General features: G+C 44.1%; 4 protein-coding genes across 16 annotated transcripts in view; 1 reads left to right on the top strand and 3 right to left on the bottom strand.

Moving 5' to 3' along the window:
* LOC108623317 (uncharacterized) overlaps positions 1-1607 on the bottom strand; it is a 13846-nt gene extending 12239 nt beyond the window's left edge. Inside the window, exons 1-2 of one of the 11 annotated variants that reach the window (XM_026812176.1) lie at positions 837-1606; positions 289-770 (exon numbers count right to left, since the gene is read on the bottom strand). Coding sequence is in view for 1 of the 11 variants with exons in the window: in XM_026812184.1 (XP_026667985.1) it covers positions 289-315 (27 nt within the window). In the remaining 10 variants the exon portion in view is untranslated. Of the gene's footprint in view, positions 1-288 lie in introns of all 11 variants that reach the window. The other 10 variants (XM_026812177.1, XM_026812178.1, XM_026812181.1 and 7 more) reach the window with 10 other exon arrangements.
* Positions 1608-1950: 343 nt separating this feature from the next.
* On the top strand, positions 1951-3502 carry HemK1 (HemK methyltransferase 1). Its single transcript, XM_018021749.2, has 5 exons — positions 1951-2281; positions 2415-2503; positions 2566-2779; positions 2859-3112; positions 3206-3502. The coding sequence occupies exons 1-5, from the start codon at positions 2048-2050 to the stop codon at positions 3447-3449; spliced, it is 1035 nt and encodes a 344-aa protein (XP_017877238.1). The 5' UTR covers positions 1951-2047; the 3' UTR covers positions 3450-3502.
* A 31-nt stretch (positions 3503-3533) lies between these two features.
* LOC108623338 (uncharacterized) lies at positions 3534-9583 on the bottom strand. The gene is made up of 9 exons (XM_018021777.2): positions 9457-9583; positions 6754-7060; positions 6483-6660; positions 5809-6403; positions 5472-5728; positions 5039-5214; positions 4673-4913; positions 4421-4583; positions 3534-4339 (listed from the first exon to the last, which is right to left on the bottom strand). The coding sequence occupies exons 1-9, from the start codon at positions 9581-9583 to the stop codon at positions 3891-3893; spliced, it is 2493 nt and encodes an 830-aa protein (XP_017877266.1). The 3' UTR covers positions 3534-3890.
* A 372-nt stretch (positions 9584-9955) lies between these two features.
* The window catches only part of kibra (WW and C2 domain containing protein kibra), a 42826-nt gene continuing 33086 nt past the window's right edge, over positions 9956-19695 (bottom strand). For 2 of the 3 annotated variants that reach the window (XM_018021776.2, XM_026812174.1), the window contains exons 5-13: positions 16760-16868; positions 16459-16618; positions 14799-16322; positions 14578-14664; positions 14310-14499; positions 13757-14224; positions 13460-13675; positions 12860-13338; positions 9956-12742 (exon numbers count right to left, since the gene is read on the bottom strand). In XM_018021776.2, the coding sequence (XP_017877265.1) occupies positions 12301-12742; positions 12860-13338; positions 13460-13675; positions 13757-14224; positions 14310-14499; positions 14578-14664; positions 14799-16322; positions 16459-16618; positions 16760-16868 (3675 nt within the window). In that variant the 3' untranslated portion in view covers positions 9956-12300. Of the gene's footprint in view, positions 12743-12859; positions 13339-13459; positions 13676-13756; positions 14225-14309; positions 14500-14577; positions 14665-14798; positions 16323-16458; positions 16619-16759; positions 16869-18230; positions 19656-19695 lie in introns of those variants that run through there. The other variant, XM_026812175.1, reaches the window with a different exon arrangement.

The raw sequence follows: 19695 nt of genomic DNA, 5'->3' as shown, positions 1-19695 counted from the left end.
GAGAACGCGATATCTCGTTACCGAGAGATGCGTTTATTTACTTTCGATACCTCGTCCCTCGTCAAACTATTTATGCATCGTAAATACGTCAGAGTGCAAGTTTTCACGTTTATTCCAATATTCATACTAATTTCGACTGTTTTATATTATATAAAATCGAGCATAGATTTCGAACAATTTCCTCGATCGATTGATAGAAAGATTTTCAGTGTTACGTCAAGCTTATGCATTTATTAATTAGAAAAACTAGCGACGCAATAATGAGAGAATGAAAACTTGTGCACTCACCGAATCCAGCAATAGGTGAACGGACATAACTGGTGATGCGAGTCACTAGGTTTCCACGCGACGCGTATCGCGAAACACCGCAGGAGTTGGCGAATTTTCGGTGGACGGCGGCGTGACGTGACGCGTGAAGGGGCGTAAACCGGCCGGGTCGAACCGTTCCCTCATGGCCGGTCGTTTCCGGCGTTCGACTACTAGAGAACGAAACACCTCAGACAGAGTCCTTTTCACGTTGTCGAGAAATGCCAAATCGATTTACAGACATTCTGTACTGTCCGTATAAAATGGCTATGCGTCTGTCCTTCAATTACTTGTGATTTGACATTTTGAAACAATTTCTAATACATTCTTTCTGAGGTCAAGAACTGTATGCTCAGACATTCGAAGAACAGTGGATAAAAAGTTACACATAATTATCTACCACTTTATAAGTAAAACATAACGCAATACGGACGATCATTCTGAACTTCGAATTATATAAATATCTGAAACAGAGACAGGAAATGAAACGGACGTTCCCACAGCAATTTTACATTTTCAACAGAATGCACCTCTAAGCATGAGACTGCTGAAACGTAGGTGATCCCGGGTTAACGAACAGAGCTGTCGTTAACGTTCCCGTGCGAGAACAGGGTACTCGTGACAACGTGACAGAACTTTGGCCGTGGGTTCACTCAATAATTCCCCGGTCTAGCGGCTGCAGCGAATAAAGTAGAAAGGTACGGAGAGAGAGGTATAGGTAGTACTCACGGATAAAGAGGGTGAGAGGGAGGGTCGGCAGCTGGAGTGAGAGAGAGAAAGAGAGAGAGAGCGAAAGAGCAACGGGAGTCCGCACGTCATTTTTCACCGCACCTTCGAGCAACGGGACGCCCTGCTCGTAAACAAATGCCGCGCTATCGAAAGAGAATGAAATAAGCTCGCGTCGAGCCGTTCTAACCTCGATGCCGTTCGCGTCCACGGTATTGCGACGAGCCTTGGCGATGATCGTGCGGTCCGCGGAAAAAATCTGGGATCGACGCGAGCTAACTGACAGCCGCGGACACGCGACACACGTCACAACACACCACCACCCGCCGCCATTCACTATACGCCGAGACGCGTGCGGTTTCCTGACGAGAGACACGGATCGGTAAAACGAACGCACACGTGTCTCTGTTCACTCACGCGTGTAACAGGTTAGCCCATCGGATCGGTCGTCCCGTTCGCACGGTCAATAATAATCGCGGATGAACGTTTTACCACTGTAACGTGCAACACCGACGACCGCGACTGTCATGGCAGACTGCTTTGCGACGTTGAACCGGTGGCGACTGCTGGCGTCTCGAACAGTGTTGGTATATGGGACGGGTTTTCTCGCGCATGCGCGTCGTTTTCAATAACGTATCATGGCGCGCGTATGGTAAAATCAAGGGGCGCGGTAGCGACCAGAACGCGAGTTTGAGTCGTCAGGTAGCAGCATGTGCGTCGACTTACCGCGTACCCTTATGAAAAATTTATAATTTATCATCTGCACATGTTTGACAGATGAGATTATAATTGAAAATGCATGATGATCGTTTAATTTACAGCTTATTATAGCGTGAACGCTCTCATTTCCTCCCCGATAATATAATACATATTTCCCAGCAGCTGGCAGCACGCGATAAGGGTATTTATCAGCCGCTATAAAAGACCCACGAGGTCGATCAGAGTTCGCGATTCGCGAACAATGTTTTGATATACGGTCTCACGTGAGATAACCGACTGTTTTTAATGCAACGCAATGTTCTCTCGTTCTCTGTCGAGTGCACGCGCGTTCCTCGGCATCGAGGCTTGCATGAAATTCGTTGGCAACGAGTTAATCGCGTCCGGTCGTCGTTTGTGCACAATTAACGAGCGATGTCCCACTGTCGGCGAGGCGATCGAGCAATGGGGAGACCGGTTCAAGAGCGAAGGTGTTACGGAGCCCATAGAATCGATAGAGCATATCGTAGCTCACGTAATTGGAACTAGGAAGGTACAGCAGATGCAGCATGAACAATTAATGCAATTGAATCATTTGATACAATCCTTGAAACATCCTGTGTCTAATTCATCTCGTCGATGTATATTCGCTTGTAATCAAGCTTATTGACGTGCACTACTTTCAGATATTAGATGTAGTAAACTCGCGGGATCAACAACTCACGGTGGATCAACGTGATCTACTGGATTCGTTATGCGAATGTCGACTGTCTAGGTAAATCCTATTTAGGAACAGATTGTGATGTATGTAATTGGATAGTTGATTAACGCTTGTAGAATGCCGGTTCAGTACATAATAGGAGAATGGGATTTCCGTGATATTAATCTAAAATTGGTCCCACCGATTTTCATACCGCGACCGGAAACGGAAATGTTAGTTCATTACGTTTTGAAAGCTCTGAGTTCTTCTTCTAACGAGGGCCGAGACGTTTTAGATATCGGATGCGGCTCAGGTGCCGTAGCCCTTTCAATCGCGCACAGCGATAAAACAGTAATTAATTCGAATATCATTTGTTCTCTATTCGTTTAGTGTTAGACAATTGTGTTTGAAACGAATAAACGCTTTTTAGGTAAGTTGCACTGCGATCGATTCGAATCAGCAGGCGTGCGAATTGACTGTAGAGAATCGGGATAAATTAGGTTTACAGGACCGCGTCGCAGTGGTACGTGCGACTCTTGAAGACGACGGGACTATGAGATTTGGAAATGTGTTGAGTGCACCCAAAGATATCGATCTAAGCTCAAGAACGTTTGACCTGATCGTCAGCAATCCGCCCTACGTACCTACCAAGCAAATACCTACGCTCTCTCCGGAAATTAAACTGTAATTACATTTCTTCATTCTTATCTATCATTTTTACGACTGATTAATTATTTCTCTTTTAATTTATGGTACTATTTCGTATCTAATCTCTAGTTACGAAGATTTGGCGGCTCTGGATGGGGGAGACGATGGTCTAAAGATTATCAAACCTCTGTTAAAGTACGCGGCCACAGGGTTGAAACCAGGGGGACGTTTGCTTTTGGAAGTTGACTCCACGCATCCCGAATACATACAATTCTTTACCAAGAAATATCCCATACTGAAATTACAATACGAGCACACGTACAAGGACTTTTGTAACAACGACCGATTCGTTGAAATATCAAAAGTATCATAGATTAAAAATACTCTGTAAATATTTCTTAAACGAATAAAGTCTATTTAAATGCATTTCATTATTCCTCTCGTATTTAATTATGAAATCGATGATATGTATTTACAATGAGAAACCAGAGATAAGAGTAATAAATAATCTAACAGTGGATACAAAAAAAACTATCACTCGTAATAACTTACATGTGTATATTACATGACTAATTATCAATAAATACTTTTAATTAAATAATTTCTACTTCGTCTAATTTCATTTCTCGGCAGTCTTATCAGAATATGTTAGTGAGTACGTGTTGTATTGTACGTGAGTACGTATTGTACAAATGTTGGTTAATCGAAGCGGTATAAAAATTATGTACAATTATTATTACAAATGCAATTCCGAATACTGTTTTGTATACGCTTAACCAATAAATAGTAATTACCATTAACTATACCTTATTTTTTATTGAGGCGAGAACTTTTCGAGTTCCCTCTTGATCGAGGCTATCAACGGCACCGCCGGGTCTTCCGGCGGCAATTGACTGTCAGTAAGTATGCGTCTGGCGTCGACTTCCGGCAGATTGGGCCTGTGAAACGGGCCAGCGCTCAGCGGCCTCGAGCTCCAGACGCCGCGAGACCGGAACTGCACGCTCCGTCCATTTTCACTCATGTTCGTGTCCGGGACTGGTTTCCCAGGTACCGAGGTGCGAGGCCGCGTTTCTGAAAATATCGTAAGAACGTCCGGTGAACGCGCGGCGGAAGTCGGCCGCGAGTACGTCTCGACTTTCGGGTCTCTGCTTCCAAAGAGGCTGAACGAATCCTCCAGCAGCTCATGAAGCCTTCTTCTAGCTTTCCCGACTGGTCTCGACGCTGTCGCGTATGCTGCATCAACGTCAGTTCCCGAAGCAGGACCTACAATAATTTTAGGAACAAGTTATGGTTTAACTAATTAGTTTAATAGTTATGATGATTTTTTAATATTATGAGTGATACCTTCGGTAGATGCGTTCTGCCTGCGAAGACTCCAAACTATAGGCCCGACGACTCCGGGATCTTTAGCAGCACTGGAACTCCGGGCGAAAAATTGATCACCCGGCTCGTAGTGATCGCTGTCGCGTCTCACCAACTCCGGAGAATCTATGTCCAAATGTTTCACCTGTGAACAAATGAATAAGTCCTTACGAAACAATCTCATAATACAAGTTTCATAAGACAATTTTTATATTGCACAATGAGGGAGCTCACCATGACAGGTTCTAAGACCCTGGAAAGAGGCTCGACGCTCTTCATGCTTGGGAACGGCTTACAGGATGGCATGGAGAGGTAAGAATGGGGCGAGGCAGTGGCTTCCTCTTCCTCCTGCGTTCTGCTGTAATTGTTCTCCAATGAATCCAACGCTTCTAATTGATCAACAACCACGTCCATCGAGTCCGACGTTCGAGGCGTGTCGATGGCATTCGATCGCGACATTTTTCCGTGTGCCAATCTATGAACAAATTGATTAGACGTTCCTACAATTATATTTTCATACAATACACGTTGTACAATTTTTACAATTATTTTTATACATACATGAAAATAACGATATAATAAATACGTATAAAATTGTACCTGGATTTTTTTGGAGGATGTTCCCAAGGACTCGGTTCCCTAGTCTTCCTTTTCTGCGAATCGTCCTCCTCGTCGCTCGAGGCCTGAACTGCCGCGTCAAGACTGTCTGGAGTCTCCAGAGAAATTTGAGTCCTAGACAGAGACCCAGGAGTATGTCTCTGGCTGGTACCGTCAGTCTACGATTAAGAATGCACGAAACGGATAGGAAGCGATCGATACGGATAACTGCTACCCTAATAAATCAGTCCGAAAGAACGCGGAAACGCGAGCTCCGTTTGTCAATAATAGTTAAGTCAATAACCCCTTGGATATAAACTCTAAGTAGTACGTACATTAAACTTGGAATGAATGAACGGCGCGTTTGAATGAATAAAACATGTTGCTGGCTAATTTGTAGATTTATTAAAAATTGAATGTCTTTGATATAAAATACCTTAATATCCAACTCCGATGTGGAGAAGGCATTGTTGTCGAGACCCCCGGTCGCCTGTATGTATTCCCGGTTCTTCTTCAAAGTATGCTGACTCGGAGGCGCAGCCACCGCACTGTGAGATCTCTTCCTCTTCGCAGCGACTATTAATCCCAGAACGATGAAAGCTAGGAGAATAAAACCGACGCTAGCCGCGCCAATTAACAGCCACGCGTCTCTCTTCCTCGAGAGAGCCAACGGCCGTGTCTCCTTCAGATAAGCTGCACATAAATCAGAAGAATAAATGATACCGATAATCGCTTGAACTTTAATTACGTAAAATATTTAAAAATAAGCTTACGTTCGCTTTGTATTAGAACCGGTGCCCCGAGTTCCAACGCGACTTCCTGGGGCGATAGAAGAGCCATGTCCCTGGCGGCTGTCTCTGCTGGCACAGGCTTTCCACCCAGGTGAACGGAGTAAATCAACTTCGTGGCGCCGCCTTCGGTCACGCTCGTATTCTGCATCCGCACTTGCACGGTCTCCGCTCCGGAATCCAACGAACGCAACTCGGACCGCTTGCTCTCGTTTATATCTTCCGGTCCAGTATTATTCAACGTTTGTTTCCCAATCATGCGATTTAATAATTGAGACACATTTTGAAAATTGTGTTCATTCGTAGATCCTCTTCTTCGATTTTCTGTTTCATTTCTGAAACCTGTTTCCGCCTGTACCTCCGTTACAAATGAGTTCTCAGTTTTATTCGAAGATTTTAATTCTCCTTCTCTAAGGAGATTCAGTCTCAATGAGAAATTGCCAGTTTCAGAAATTGGAAACATAGGGTCCTCGTACTTATTGCTAGACACGTTCTGTCTATGTCTAAGATTCGTCGCCTCTTCGCTTCTCTGTGCGCGCGATTTGTACGAGGCTTTCTCGGCTTCCTCTTGACTTTCTAGCTAAAAGAATGTTTCATTCGACTGTTGAAGCATCGTCTACTAGAAAAAGGGAGATATATCAATTAATAAACTGATATACCTTGCTTTTAAAGAGCGTGTGCCCCCTCGCTATTCTCCGGAACCTCGGGTCCGTCTGCAGAAGACCCAAGTGGCGTTGCTGCTGTCGGGAGAAGGCCGTCTTGTACAAACGAGCCAGTTTCAACTCGATTTTAGGTGGTATCGCTTCCCCTGCCCGGAGAACCGTCAACAACCAATATCTATAAAACAATTTTTATTTGCTTTCGGTTATTATCAAATATCAATGAATTCAATGATCATTTTGCAATATAAATCAGATTATCTGTTAATACCTTGGGCCAGGGTCCTCTCCGATGAGGACTCCAATATTCTGATCATCCTCGTCGTCCAGTCTGGGCGTGGGCTCGATGCAAGTGGTGCAGCGGGGCTCCTTTGGGTCGCCGCGAGGGAACTGATTGTCATCCGTGTCCTCTGCGGGTGAATACAGCGTCACGGTGTGGTGAACCGTTCTGGTTTCGTATATGGTCAAGCCTTGGTCCGGGTCCACCCACGGCGGGGCGTCCTTCGCGTCCGACCAGAAGAAATCCTGTAGGTGCACTTTGCGGCCCGGCAGGTGTTCGATGAGAATGATCTCGTCCTCTGAAATTAACATTTCTAATGAATCCCATAAATCGTTGCGATTTTTATCACGGCATTTGTGAAAATCTGTATTTGCATGAGAATACGTGAAGGCCTTGCGCTGGTGATTTGAACGTGAAAATTGCAACGGGGAGACAATAAGATGCGGAACTCGCGCGACGCTTCCGCGGTTCACCGGAAGCTGCAAACGGACCATAAAATCAGGTCGCTCTGCCTCCAGACGAAACAATACAATACTCACACGTATGTATGCACGTACGTAGTTAAAAAAACGGATTATGCATTTACTTAAATAGATACGATACGGAAAACTATAAATCGTAATACAGACTATAATTTAAAATTCTAGATCGGAACTGTTGAACTTATTAGGTGTACATTGATAATTGCTTGTGACCTGCGGAACGAGTTAAAAAGTTTCTCATTCAACAAGTTGAAGTGCATTTAAGTACCTGTTTGCATTTCTAGTAAAAAGTTTCCATAAACATGTCGTGACTCCTAGTAGAATTACTTATTATCTATCGCAAGGTAGTCGACTTATTGTTCTTTTAATAGAATAACAAAGACAGATACGTAGTATAGGATATTATATAAATGTAGCATTGGTTACGAGAAGGAAAGAACCGATTCTTCTATGCCCCTCTACGCAAGCTTCTTAATTCAAACAGTCTGATATAAAGATTCCCGTACATAAGTACATATGTACGTACTCTACACCTTGTGTATTTTTAGCCAGTGGTGGTAGTGTTAAATCGATAAGGGACCGAGTTCCTATGGTGAAAATAATGTAAATTGATCCTGATTGAGTCTCCCCATTCCGTTACACTAAAACCCGACTCCCCGTCAATTGTATTTGGTTTCAGTTTCATTACGTGATCATAAATGATCAACCAGTATAATTTTACATTATTCCATGATACGATCACGATTTTATACTCAATTTTGATATGATCCATCAGTTCTATTTAATTGCACGATTCTCTGATATTTTTTTAACGATTGTATAATAAATAAAAGAAAATTATTTATTTATCACTATGAGTCTCTCTCAATAATTAATCGTACAGGATGTTTCGTGATTTAGAAATGATAGGAAACGGTGTAGAAACTTTTTGGACTGACTGTGGAATTGTAAGGTGAATTAATAGAGGCTCGCTCGCGTTGTCATTCATTTTCTGGTATTCAAGTTCAATATCATTCGTCGAGAGACAGTTTCTGGTCGCGTGAGAACATTCAGAAAGGAAGCGTGACTTCCACCAACCAGCCAGTGTCAAATGCTCCGCATGTTCAAACGAATTGTGCAATACGTGTTTGTATGCACTTTAGAATCCAATATGAATATGCATTTCATACACGAATCCTAAGTCTGGATGTAACAATAAATATGAGATTAACAAACGTGAATCGATACGAGAATAAATCTAACAATAAGATAAATATATGATTAAGGTATTCATATAAAAGGAAATATGAATACACAACGAAATATAAGAATTCTGATAATGCTTTTATGATTGAGGACAAGCTTTTAAATATGTACCGATACGTTGCAAGAATCGTGGCGCAGATAATAATATCGATCAGGCTAAGAGTACACCTGCAACTTAAACGTTTTAATAGAGCTTTACACTTTGCAATGTTTCGGATCGCTTAGGCTGTCCGTCTTTCTCTGCATTCTACACCTTACCTAGTTTCATCAACGACACCATTTCGAGTGGCTCGACACGAAACTCCCTTGTTCTCGTGCACAGCAATACGATCACGAACCTTAGTAAGTACGAACGTAATCTCTAATCCAGTTCGCATAGTGACACAGTGATCTTTGGCTCATCTAAGACTTATTCTATGTGATCCTCTTATATTACACGTGACTAAATTTAGGTTCAGGATTTTTTGAACTTCTGATGTCGATTTAAGAAATGCTTAAAAATTAACTTCTTAAAACGAAGTGAAACAGTAGTTCAAATTATATTCAACAGTTTCAATGAAGTTCGAAGATTTTTAACTAAATTTCGTAATAATTTTGTTAATGTCAAACGGAAATTGTTTTAACAACGTTTGAACTAAAGTTTCAACTTTCCTATGTTTATCAAAGCTAATAAATTTACTACGTTCTAAGAGACAGAAAACTGTCTGACAGGAATCAATCACGAATCACCGTGCGATGGCAAAGCACATTGAACTTCCAATTCCCCTCCCGCCTTTCGTGATACTTAATTAATAGAACAACCGAGAAATACAAATATATACAAAACTTTTTTCTAGAAACAAAAATCACAATGCAATCACTTGTGTAAATCAGAATCGTAAAGAATGGTTACAGTGCAAGAATTTACGTACTGATTAAACGAATTTCGGTGGTTGAACGTATTTGTAAACATAACAAATGTACTGACCGGCTCCCGGAGGCAGCGAGGCTTGCACCCTGGAGATGTTCCAGTTCTGGAGTAGAAATATCACGATTTGCGCCAGGGCGCCGTGCGAAAATGACAACGCGTTACGCAAAACACCACAGAACGGCATCACGGCCGGATGCACTACTGACTGAAACTACTGGAAGAGGGAGGGACGCTAGGCCAGGTTGTCTCCTGCGATCGCCAGGCCTGCCGAATCTACTGTATACGTTCACACTCGATGCAAACGCAGGTAAAACGCGCAGCCGCGTTTTTCTCTATTGCTCGCTTCAATTCACCTGTTCAACGTACATCGCCCTTCATAATTCTCAAAACAAAACCGTATGAATTAAGCACGAATAATTTCAAATTACATAAAATGGCGAACAGGTCTTTTTGAATCGGTCCTTACCTCGACTTCGAAAAGCTGATTGCAGGGGGCGTTAACAAAGAAGAAGAAGAGGAAGATCTGTGAGAGAAAGAAAGAATGTACGATACAAAATAATATGGCAAGAATATACTGTATTTTTTTTTCATTTAATCGTTATCATACGAATCGCTACCATTTAACGTTACTTACAAGTCATACTGTGGTTGTGTATTCTCACGGATGATGCACGTGTTCTCTGTGTGTATGTGTATACTTCCTTATACATTATCGTTATTTTATCAACTATCCTCTTAACCGTTATCAGTACCATCATTCTCTACTCTCACGTTCTATTCGCCACCGTTTCTCCTTCCTTTATTATTACCATTATTATTATTATCATCATTGCCATTCGTCAGCGTGCATACTCGCTGTCGCTGACAATTACTATGTTCGTCCTGCAGCGTTCGACGCAACGAAACGCAACGCCGTTCGTTTATTAACAGTAATTAAATATTACAATTACAACAGAGTTGGTTCCATTCGTGCGACTCTCGTTACTCTGCCTCAAGGGAGCAACGAAAGCTGCTCGTCTTCGTTTCATAGAAAATATTCTTCATAATAAATTTAATCGCGTTAATTTGTTGTTCGTATACATACTTACATAACAATACACGCCGTGTTTAACGTACATATGTATACATACTCCACGTATGTACAGCCACTCGCGAAAAATATTTCAACGTTAGTTTATTAAATTGCATTAAAAAATTGTTTCTACAAATTTTATTAGCACCGTCGCGAGGCCACTTCTTATTGTACACATTGAAACGAAATTAAAAAATGCACGAACATAAATTTTTTAAATGGGACAACAGTTTTGAAGATCCTAGGATTTATATATACATACGATTTGTACATTTTACACCGCACAGTGCTAATGAAATTCCAAACTTCACATATAAGACACGAATGATTCATAAAATGTTCTTTTCTTCATTAAAATAGCTTCGAGCGAGTCACTGTACGCACACACACGGACACACATGTAAATACATGGATATATAAACTTGTATCTATATATTTATAATAAACATGATTGTCGATGCGTATTTACAATGTCGTATTTACAATGAGTGTGTAGTTCGATGATGAGTTCTGTTACTGGTCATCCCAAAGGGTAATCGCCGGATCTTAAGAGCACTTGGGAAAGTCTTGGACAATTGTATATTCTGAACAGAGTTTCGAAAGTGGATAAAAATTTTTTGTGAAATGGCAGTAGCGGAGGCGAAAGTTCAGCCGACCAGGGCTACAAAAGTTTATTTTCCTTAGTTTTGAAAATTTTCAAATAAGTCGCAGACCAGCTGCTCGGTGGGGCCGTGTCAATACACATGGACACGCAAAAGTTTTTTAATGATTAAAATCACTTGGTAATTAAGAATTTTCCTAAATTAAAATCTGGTTCGCCTAAGCCTCGACTCTTTCCTCGACGAGAATCCTATGGATTAATAAGTTATTGCGAGTACTTTAAACATTGCAACGGTTCACACGATTCCTTTCGCGTGTCCGTGCACGGGGGTATGTGTGCGAGCGCGCGCGCGCGCTCCAGAGATAAAAACCAAGGGGAAGCGAGCGAAATGATGATAAACATTCTAATAATACATAGATATAATGAACCGGGATGCACGAGAGGGAGGAACCCGACGAAAAACGTTTTCAAAATTAAATAAACAAAAATATTTCCGCAACATAAAATCTCGTTTAAATAATTTACTATGTACAGTGTATCTTTTCTCTTTCTTATTCTCCTTTTCGCGAATTTCCGCTTCCTAGAAAAGTAGCTCCTCTTCACGGCATCGTGTCGTCGCGTCGATACCCAATAATTATAAAAAAAAACAAACAATAACAACACCGGCGACGCGCCTCCTCCTCGTCTTTGTACTAGTTTAACTAGCGTAATCGCGTGCCGTTCGAATATTAGGGTTGTTCGTCTACGTTCTTTTCTTCGTTGTGCATGGCACCAAGAATTCGAAAAAGCGAGGAAAACAATTCCCGTGTGTCCCAGTTTCACAAATCCTTTCGTTTCACACCTAATTGCCCGAAATCACGGTGTCATCTTCTAAATTGGCAGTAACTACCTATCTCCATCTTCATTTTCTTTCGATCGTTTCGTTCGAAATGAATTCTCATAATACCCACTGCTTTACCTCTTTCACTTTAAAATCGCAATATATGCACTGCCAAATAGAGCGAAAGTTCAGACAAACCAATCGTCGTAAAAGAAGTGACGGACGTCTAACGTTAGGCTGTAACTTATTACTAGACTGCGAATTTTTATGCAAAAAAAAGTCAATTTATCACTTCGCAACTTGCAAGGCACTTCAGCAATCCTAAATTTCATTTAACGGAATTAGTAGTACTACTAAAAAAGTTTTCACCTTAATATTGTCCACGCATAAAAACCCGCAGCAGACTTATTACACTTCGACGCCGAGGACCCTGTCGACGACGTACTCGTACCTCCTCGGTTCCTCGCCGTCGTTCTCCCCTGTCTTCAACGTCTCAGCTTGGCCCTGTCCGTTCTCTTGACAATGGACAACTTCCGACGATGATGGTCGACCCTTCGCGTTCACCGATTTATTTGTACTGTTCTGTTCGTCGGCCAGCCTGGTACCCTCGGTCCTGCTCGCGGACGCATTCCCGCTAGGAACACTGTTTGACCGTGCGGCCAGGTTCGACGCACCCTGAGCACCATGCCTCATCATCACCGTTGTTGAATCACCGGTGCAGACCGGCTCCGAGGCGTGTCTCCTATGCTGGATCGACGGCGACGACGTTAGAGGGTTCTCGCAGGGCGAATCGTCCGGCGGTAGTACAGGAACATTCAGATTGACGCGCGTGAAGAAGGCCATCTTCTCTCTGAGAGACAAAATCAAACATTACATTGCTAATGTGATACGAAAATCTTACCCTAACATATTAAATACACTGTAATACATCGTTCATTTAGAACAAAAATTTCACATGTATACATACTTGAACGAGATGATATCTGGTTTTCCCTTCCCGGCTTTCGTCTTCCTCAGTTTGTAGATCTCCTTGGAGGTCTTCTTCAGCATCTTCTCGACTCGCTTGTCCTCGGCGCTTTTCCCGTTCTTCCCGCTCTCCGCCTGTGCCATCAAATTCTGGAACTTGTGATCCTCGAGGAGCCACGCCGCGAAATCCGTGTCGCCCTTCTCTCGCGCTTGTTCCAGCCTCTGCTTTAAATCGCGCAACCGGCTGAGCTCGTCTTGAAGATTGTTCAGCCGCGCGTGCTGCGCTTGAAGATCCAATTCCAGGTCCAACGAAGTCCTGGCGGTTGGTGGCAAGTTGCTGGATTTCTTAGAAGCGGTTTTGCAACTGAGTGCGGACAGAGGTCTTCGCCATCGGAGCGACCGTCTCTCCACCGAGTTGCGTTGGAACGGCCCGCCTCTGCGATACAGCGGCATGCTACTATCGCTGTCGCTTCGATTTAGCTAAAGAATTAATCAAACGTTGTACCATTACAAGTAATAAAAACACATTACCGAAATGTAATCAATAATTTTTTAGTTCTCTAGACAAAATACGATTGACAAATTAAGAAACAAAACTTACCCGACAGATGTAATGATTCTTGCTGACCGCGGCACTGGGTGAAAACGTTTGACTTCTCTTGATGACGATCGAATTCTTGTCATCGTGCACGGCACTGGAAACGGCACCCGCAGCAGACAGCTTCCTCTGTTTGCCTTGTTCAGGGATGAAAACGCATTCGGTGTTCGTTTCCTTGTCCTGGGTCTGCCTCGCCTCCTCGTTCAACTCCTCATCCTCCTTTATCATAATAAAATATGAGAATTAAAAAAACGAACTCAATAATACAAAAAAAACTGCAAGAGTTTTATGAATTCTTACTTCGTGCTCTAACACGTCCTCCAGAATATTGTCCTCCATCGTGAACTCAACTATGATTCCTTCTTCGTCACTGTCCTCGCTCCCGCTCTCGCTACCGCCGTTTTCATCCTCTTCCTCGGGGCTGCCCAAGCAATTGGCCAACTCCTCGAGCCTCAACGAGATTGCCGTTTGAAGCTCGTCGCAGCCCTGGTTCCTGGTCAGCGTGGATGTCTGCGAGCTGATGATCGTGCTCTCGTCGCTGCTCTCTTCTTTCGCGTTCTGTCCGCCGCGGTATACAGACAGATCGGACTCTTGCTTGTCGTGCTTCGTCTGTTGCCTGGTCGCCACACTCGTCGACACGCTATTGCTGTTGCTGGTGCTCGTACTCAGACTGTCCGACGGCTGCATGAACCGGAACGAGAGGATGTTGTACCATTTCACGCTGGGCGATTCCGGACTAAAGTCTGCAAGGGACACTTGGGCCGAGCCCTGTGACCAGATCGATTCAAATGTTAATCAAACCGAAATAATGAAAGTATACTTGATGATCAAATTGTAGGAATTAAAATCGTACCAAGCATTCCTCAGACTCGGTGTTGGTGCACCAGACGTTCACTTGCAATGTTTTCGTGTACAGTTTGTTCAATGGTACAGCGATCGGGAAGGTTTCGCCGAACGTTGGTTTACGCAGATCGACGACGGGTTTCGTGCAGCACATGTGATTCACGGGCGGCTGCATCGGTAGCAACGCTGCTTTTATATACCTGAACATAGATAAAAATACATTTTATCCAACCACTGTAATATCGATAAGTAAATTTTAATTACAAATAAATACTTACACTTGCGCGTTGTTAGGAATAAAGAGAGCAGCTAGGTTCCTTGCACGCTCGATTCCAACGTGGAGCAACCCGTCGCTCACAGAGTATCTAAAGAAACAAATTAATAATTAACTAACTAAAATATCTACATAAATATACTGTAGAAAATGTTGTACAGCGATTACCATAGAAATTAGAATTATGAAGAACTTTATATATTAATTATGAAACTGAAAACGAACCTGAGCTTGATCTGCACCTGAGCCGTCTCCAAGCTCATCTCTCCCAGCGCGAGCGAGTCAACGTCCCCGATCACTCCAGGCAATTTCCTCCTATTGGAAGCCTCGAAGACGCCGGAGTCGCCGGCTACACTCTCATCAGATACCGCCGCCGACACAGATCTAGTATTAGTCCCAGAGCTACTGGCTCTCGAACGAATACCCGTGGGTGGCGGCGTCTCGCTGATGGGCGAGAGCGGTGGCGGTTCTTGGGCGACTTGGTGCTGCTGCATTACACAGACAGGCCTGCCGAGGCCGCTGCCCTGTGACATGTTGCCAGACTGCAATTCGACAGGCGGATGAGGTCCGCCGACCAACTTCAAACGATCTTGTACCCCGCAAGGTTGCTCATGCGACGAGCTCTGCTGCTGAATGTGCCTGAGCTCGGCTAATCGGTCCTCTAACTGGTTTCCATCTAAATGAGCGTTGGCCGAGGCGACGGGTCTTTGGTGCTGCCGCCTCTGCATCTCGACGTGTTCATACGCCGGCGGCGGACCCATGGGCGCGTTCTCGTACAGAGGCGAGACCGGAGGACTGACACTGGACAGACTGGACCTGGGAGATAAGCTAGGCTGCGACCTTCCAGGCGACGGCGTGCTCACGAGATTATTCTGCTCGGTGCCTTTCAGCAACCTTTCCACGCGCCTGTGGAGGTCGACCATGTCCACCGGTCGTTCCTGTTGAGAACTGACCGGCCCCAGACACTGAGGACCACCGTAGATATCCGTGAAGCTGAGACCAGAACTCAGCGAACCCTTACTACTGGTCGTGCTCAGACTGCCGAGACTGGAGCTGCTGCTGACGGAAAGCGTACTGGCGCTGAGGGTCTTCAACTGGCCCTCGAGCATCGCCATGGACCGCAACGCGTCCCTTAGCTGCTGCAAGAGTAACTGCTTCTCCTCATGAAGTCTGACCCGATCGGTGATCGTCTTGTTCGACAGCTCGAGCGCGTTGTTCAGGTCTTGCTCGAGTCTTCGTATCTCGCTCTGGATCTTCTTCATATCTTGCTGCGTGCGAGTCCGCGGCGTGATGCTTCTCAATTCTCGCAATAATTGTTCCTTCTCCTGGAACAGGAGTAGTTTGTCCTTGTCGCTCTCCGTTTGTCCGGGAGTCACCTTCTCCTCCAGATCAGCCAGCTGCTGCTGGATATGCTGTATCCTCTTCCTCGCCTCGTCGTACTGCAGCCTCATCCTGGCCATCTCGGCTAATCTCGTGCCTATCGGCACCAGTTCTCCGGACAAATCAGTCTGAGACGCTGTGCTCAGCTTTTCCTGCGGCAAGCTCAGCGTGCTGGCTTCCGGGCTACCCTCGCACAGCTGCAACCGCGTCAGCTCGTCCTTCAGCTGCGCCAGGGACTGCATCAGCTCTGCCTTCTCCTTCTCGCCGGAGCTCAGGGACTTCTGGATGTTCCGCAACTCCGTCATAATAGCCTGCGCCTCCGTGATGTTGTAGCAACCTCCGTGGTGCCCGCTCAATTTCTGTTCAACGCTGTGGGAAAAATAAATTCTTCCATGTAAAAGTGATGTTTAAAATTCCGAGAAAAAAGAATTCTCACTGTTTCTTTTTCTATTCATAGTCGAAAACATGTTCCTGTTTAAAACATTAAGTTGGATGACATGCGTACCTCGCTAGGGTGTCTACTCCACGTTGGGTGCAGTTCATCTCGGCCCGGATCTGTTCGAGTTCCCGTTTCAACCGGGAAACGCGACTCCTCGCGAGAGCGACGTCTGATTTCAACAGATCCGGATCGTACTTGGTACTCAACGAACTTGAACTGGAGCACACTGCGAAGAAGAAACCAGGAATCGAACGATAAAAATTGTCAAATATTTCTTTCACAAATCCTCCGAAAAATATTATTCACTCTTAATTAAAATTCGTCTGTTTATAGAATTTTATGTAAAGGATTGCAGAGGTGCACTTACAACTTGTGCGCGAAGCACCGAGGGTCGTCAGAGCGTTGTTGAGGTGATTGTACTCATCCTGGGCTAGGCACAGCCTTTGTTGCTTCACATCGTAGATTTCCTTCTTCGCCTGTGAACAAATATAAAAAAATCCACGTTAAGTCTAGATTCAGAAATTATATTTAATTAGTAAAAATTATAAACAAATATTAATTATAGTTTTCAATTGCCACTGTTATCTTCGGTTTAATAGATTATTAAAATATTATTGAATACTCGTGTTTTAACTTAATCTGAAAAAATTCGGCAACAGCCGCGAACGACCTCGCATTCTTTCGCCTTTCAGAGACAAGGAAGTACCACTGCACGTAATTTACGCGGTTTCGAACCTTCGGGCTCCTCCTCACTTTCAAGGAATTCAACAGGAATTACGAACTTTCATATAAAAATTACTTTCCCATATGAATGCGAAAAAATTATTGAAAAACTTCAACGAGCATTCAGTCCTATCGATATTAAATTAATAAATATTCTCCTAATCACAAAATCCAATGGGCAGGAACGAAGAGAGCACTGAAACCACTTGAAACAGTAACTGGGAATTTCACTTCGTTTCGATTACACGCTTGGAATGCAATACACTTGCATTTCCAACAGATAACGCAATCATTTCTGTAACAGACCTCCAATTACCAATTCCCAGTATACAATGTAGCAGATTTTAAAGTCTACTCCACTTCCCCAATAGCAGACTCGTGAAATAGAAGTTAATTTATAAATTAACTAAAATTCCTCGACGATGAATCAGGATTCCATTTCCAATCAGATAACAGTGAAGTACGATTACACTTTTAACGAACCGAAGCTGCATTCCCGGTAGCCAAGTATTTCAGTTTCAATGAACATCCGCTTCATATATGACAGACACGCACAAATGATTCTTCATATGTAAGAGCCTTTTACGTATTCACTTCACGTTTATTCGTAGCGGTCGTAAACCGTAGCGAATTCAAATTTTATAAAAACTCAATGCAAATTGCGGAATAACAAAATGAAAGTTATGTGCGATAATAGTTGACAGAATATTGCAGAATTCCACTTGTAAGAATGGAATATTTTATTCCTAATAGAAAAACTATAGAAACCTAATAGAAAATTGCATATGTTCATTTCTAACAGATATCCCAGTAAAATAATAAATACAATACAGGAGTAATTCCCAGACCGCTGATAGCAGACCACTGAAGGTTCAATATTAATGCTATGTACAATACATAAAATGAAACTGAACCTTCGATCTCAGACGCGTATCCTAAACCGATCTTCCAGATCTCTCTACATAACTCTAGGAGTACAGAACCAGAATTGCACTTGCAACGATAAACTGACATTGCACTTGGAGTGAACTTCACACCTAAACGAGCTCCGTTAAAGACTGTCGAGCCGCAGAGATCGAAGGGCACGTTGTTGATCCAGGAAAAGGAATCCTTACGTATTCACAATAATAATAAGCAGTAGCGTCGGTGTCGTCGCGTCTGTAGCATTGCTCCCAGTAGAACCTTTGAATCTGCTCGTCATTTTCGTAATCGTTGTGGTAGCACATCCTCATCCGATATTGGGACACAACGTTCTCGTAGATCTGTTCCTGATGGTGATAAGGCTGCTGCTGCTGCTGCTTGCACTCCCGTTGCTGCAGTTCCGCGTTGCAGTGTTTCTGTCGTTGCTGGAACCGGTGATGATTCTGCGCCTGCTGATGGTAATTGTTCACGTAGGTGCGGTACTGGTGCGCCGGTACGAGTACGCAGAGTGTGTACTGACGGTCCATGCCGGGTACACGGTAGACTAGGCACCAGATTCCTCTTCTTCTTTCTTCTCCTCTTCCTCGGTGGTGTCTCGCTATCTCGTTCCGTGTAGTAGGTACATGCAACGCGGGTAAGCGACACACGGGTTTTCTTCCTCTCCTTCTTTCGTTCGCCGAGCTTCTCTTCTCTTCTCTTCTCTTCACCTCATCTTCGCGAGAAGGCGGCCTCCACGAGACTGGCCGGTTTACGGGGCCCGAAATTCCGATCCCCACCTCTGTGGGTCTCAATTTTTAAGGGATCCCACCTTTTTTCCTCCTTTTTGCCTTCTCTTCCTTCGCTTCTTGCACCACCCGGTCGATCCTCTCCATCCCTCCCGTCTCTCCCACTCTTGGTGTACACCCCTCTCCTCCCTCTACCAGTGTATCCAACATCCTTTCTTCTGGCTCGGCTCGCTCCGGCTCTCTCCGTCCTTCCGTTTTAATCCTTCGATTCCTCTTTCTCCCTCGGGCTCGCACACACCTCTCCGCGCGTGGATCACCCGTACGTGCACACAACCGGAGAGTTCTCTTCTCTCCGCTTCACTGTTCGCTGCCGCGTCTGCCTCCTTCCCCCGTGGGACAGCCTTTTCATTTATCTCGCTTCAACCATGGTGGCCTCAAGCGGCTCTTTCTTACCCGGTGTAAAAAGGCGGGCCTCGGTCCCGAGGACCCCGCCAGGAACGTCACGATCCATCCCTTGCTCCCCTTTCTCCCTACCCAAACGTTCATCTCACTCACTGAAACTTTTCCCTCCCGGCCATCAGCCATTCCTAGTTACCAATAAATCAATGCTCGGGTTTTACACGTGCTCGAAACCCACCGTGAATACTCGAGGAGTACATTCCTCGTGAAATTTTCGCTACGCTCCGCGCCAAATTGCCAGATCGATCAGATCAATAATGCATCTTTATAACTCTGACGTGCGATCGTATACAAAATACTCTACTGTAATTCACGTCAGGTTTACGTTAGGTCAGGGATTTACAATGTCTAAAACGTGCATGGAATCTCAGTTCGCATACAACGTCGAGACAGTGCATGAATCTGCAGTTTAATCAATAACAGTTCAATGACAATAACATCCCTCGGAATTCCAAAGCATCGAGACCTCGGGTTC

The sequence above is a fragment of the Ceratina calcarata genome, unplaced genomic scaffold (genome assembly GCF_001652005.2).
Source record: "Ceratina calcarata isolate Rehan_Ccalc_2016 unplaced genomic scaffold, ASM165200v1 scaffold260.2, whole genome shotgun sequence".
Lineage (NCBI taxonomy): Eukaryota > Metazoa > Arthropoda > Insecta > Hymenoptera > Apidae > Ceratina > Ceratina calcarata.
This window is presented reverse-complemented; position numbering and strand designations above follow the sequence as displayed.

Coding starts and splice junctions, on each gene's coding strand:
- LOC108623338 (XM_018021777.2), bottom strand. CDS start 9,583: ATGCCGTTCTGTGGTGTTTTGCGTAACGCGTTGTCATTTTCGCACGGC. Junction 7,061..9,456: donor CTCGCTGCCTCCGGGAGCCG/GTCAGTACATTT, acceptor TGTTAATTTCAG/AGGACGAGATCATTCTCATC. Junction 4,584..4,672: donor GGGTCTTAGAACCTGTCATG/GTGAGCTCCCTC, acceptor ATTTGTTCACAG/GTGAAACATTTGGACATAGA.
- HemK1 (XM_018021749.2), top strand. CDS start 2,048: ATGTTCTCTCGTTCTCTGTCGAGTGCACGCGCGTTCCTCGGCATCGAG. Junction 2,504..2,565: donor TGCGAATGTCGACTGTCTAG/GTAAATCCTATT, acceptor TAACGCTTGTAG/AATGCCGGTTCAGTACATAA. Junction 2,780..2,858: donor TCGCGCACAGCGATAAAACA/GTAATTAATTCG, acceptor AACGCTTTTTAG/GTAAGTTGCACTGCGATCGA.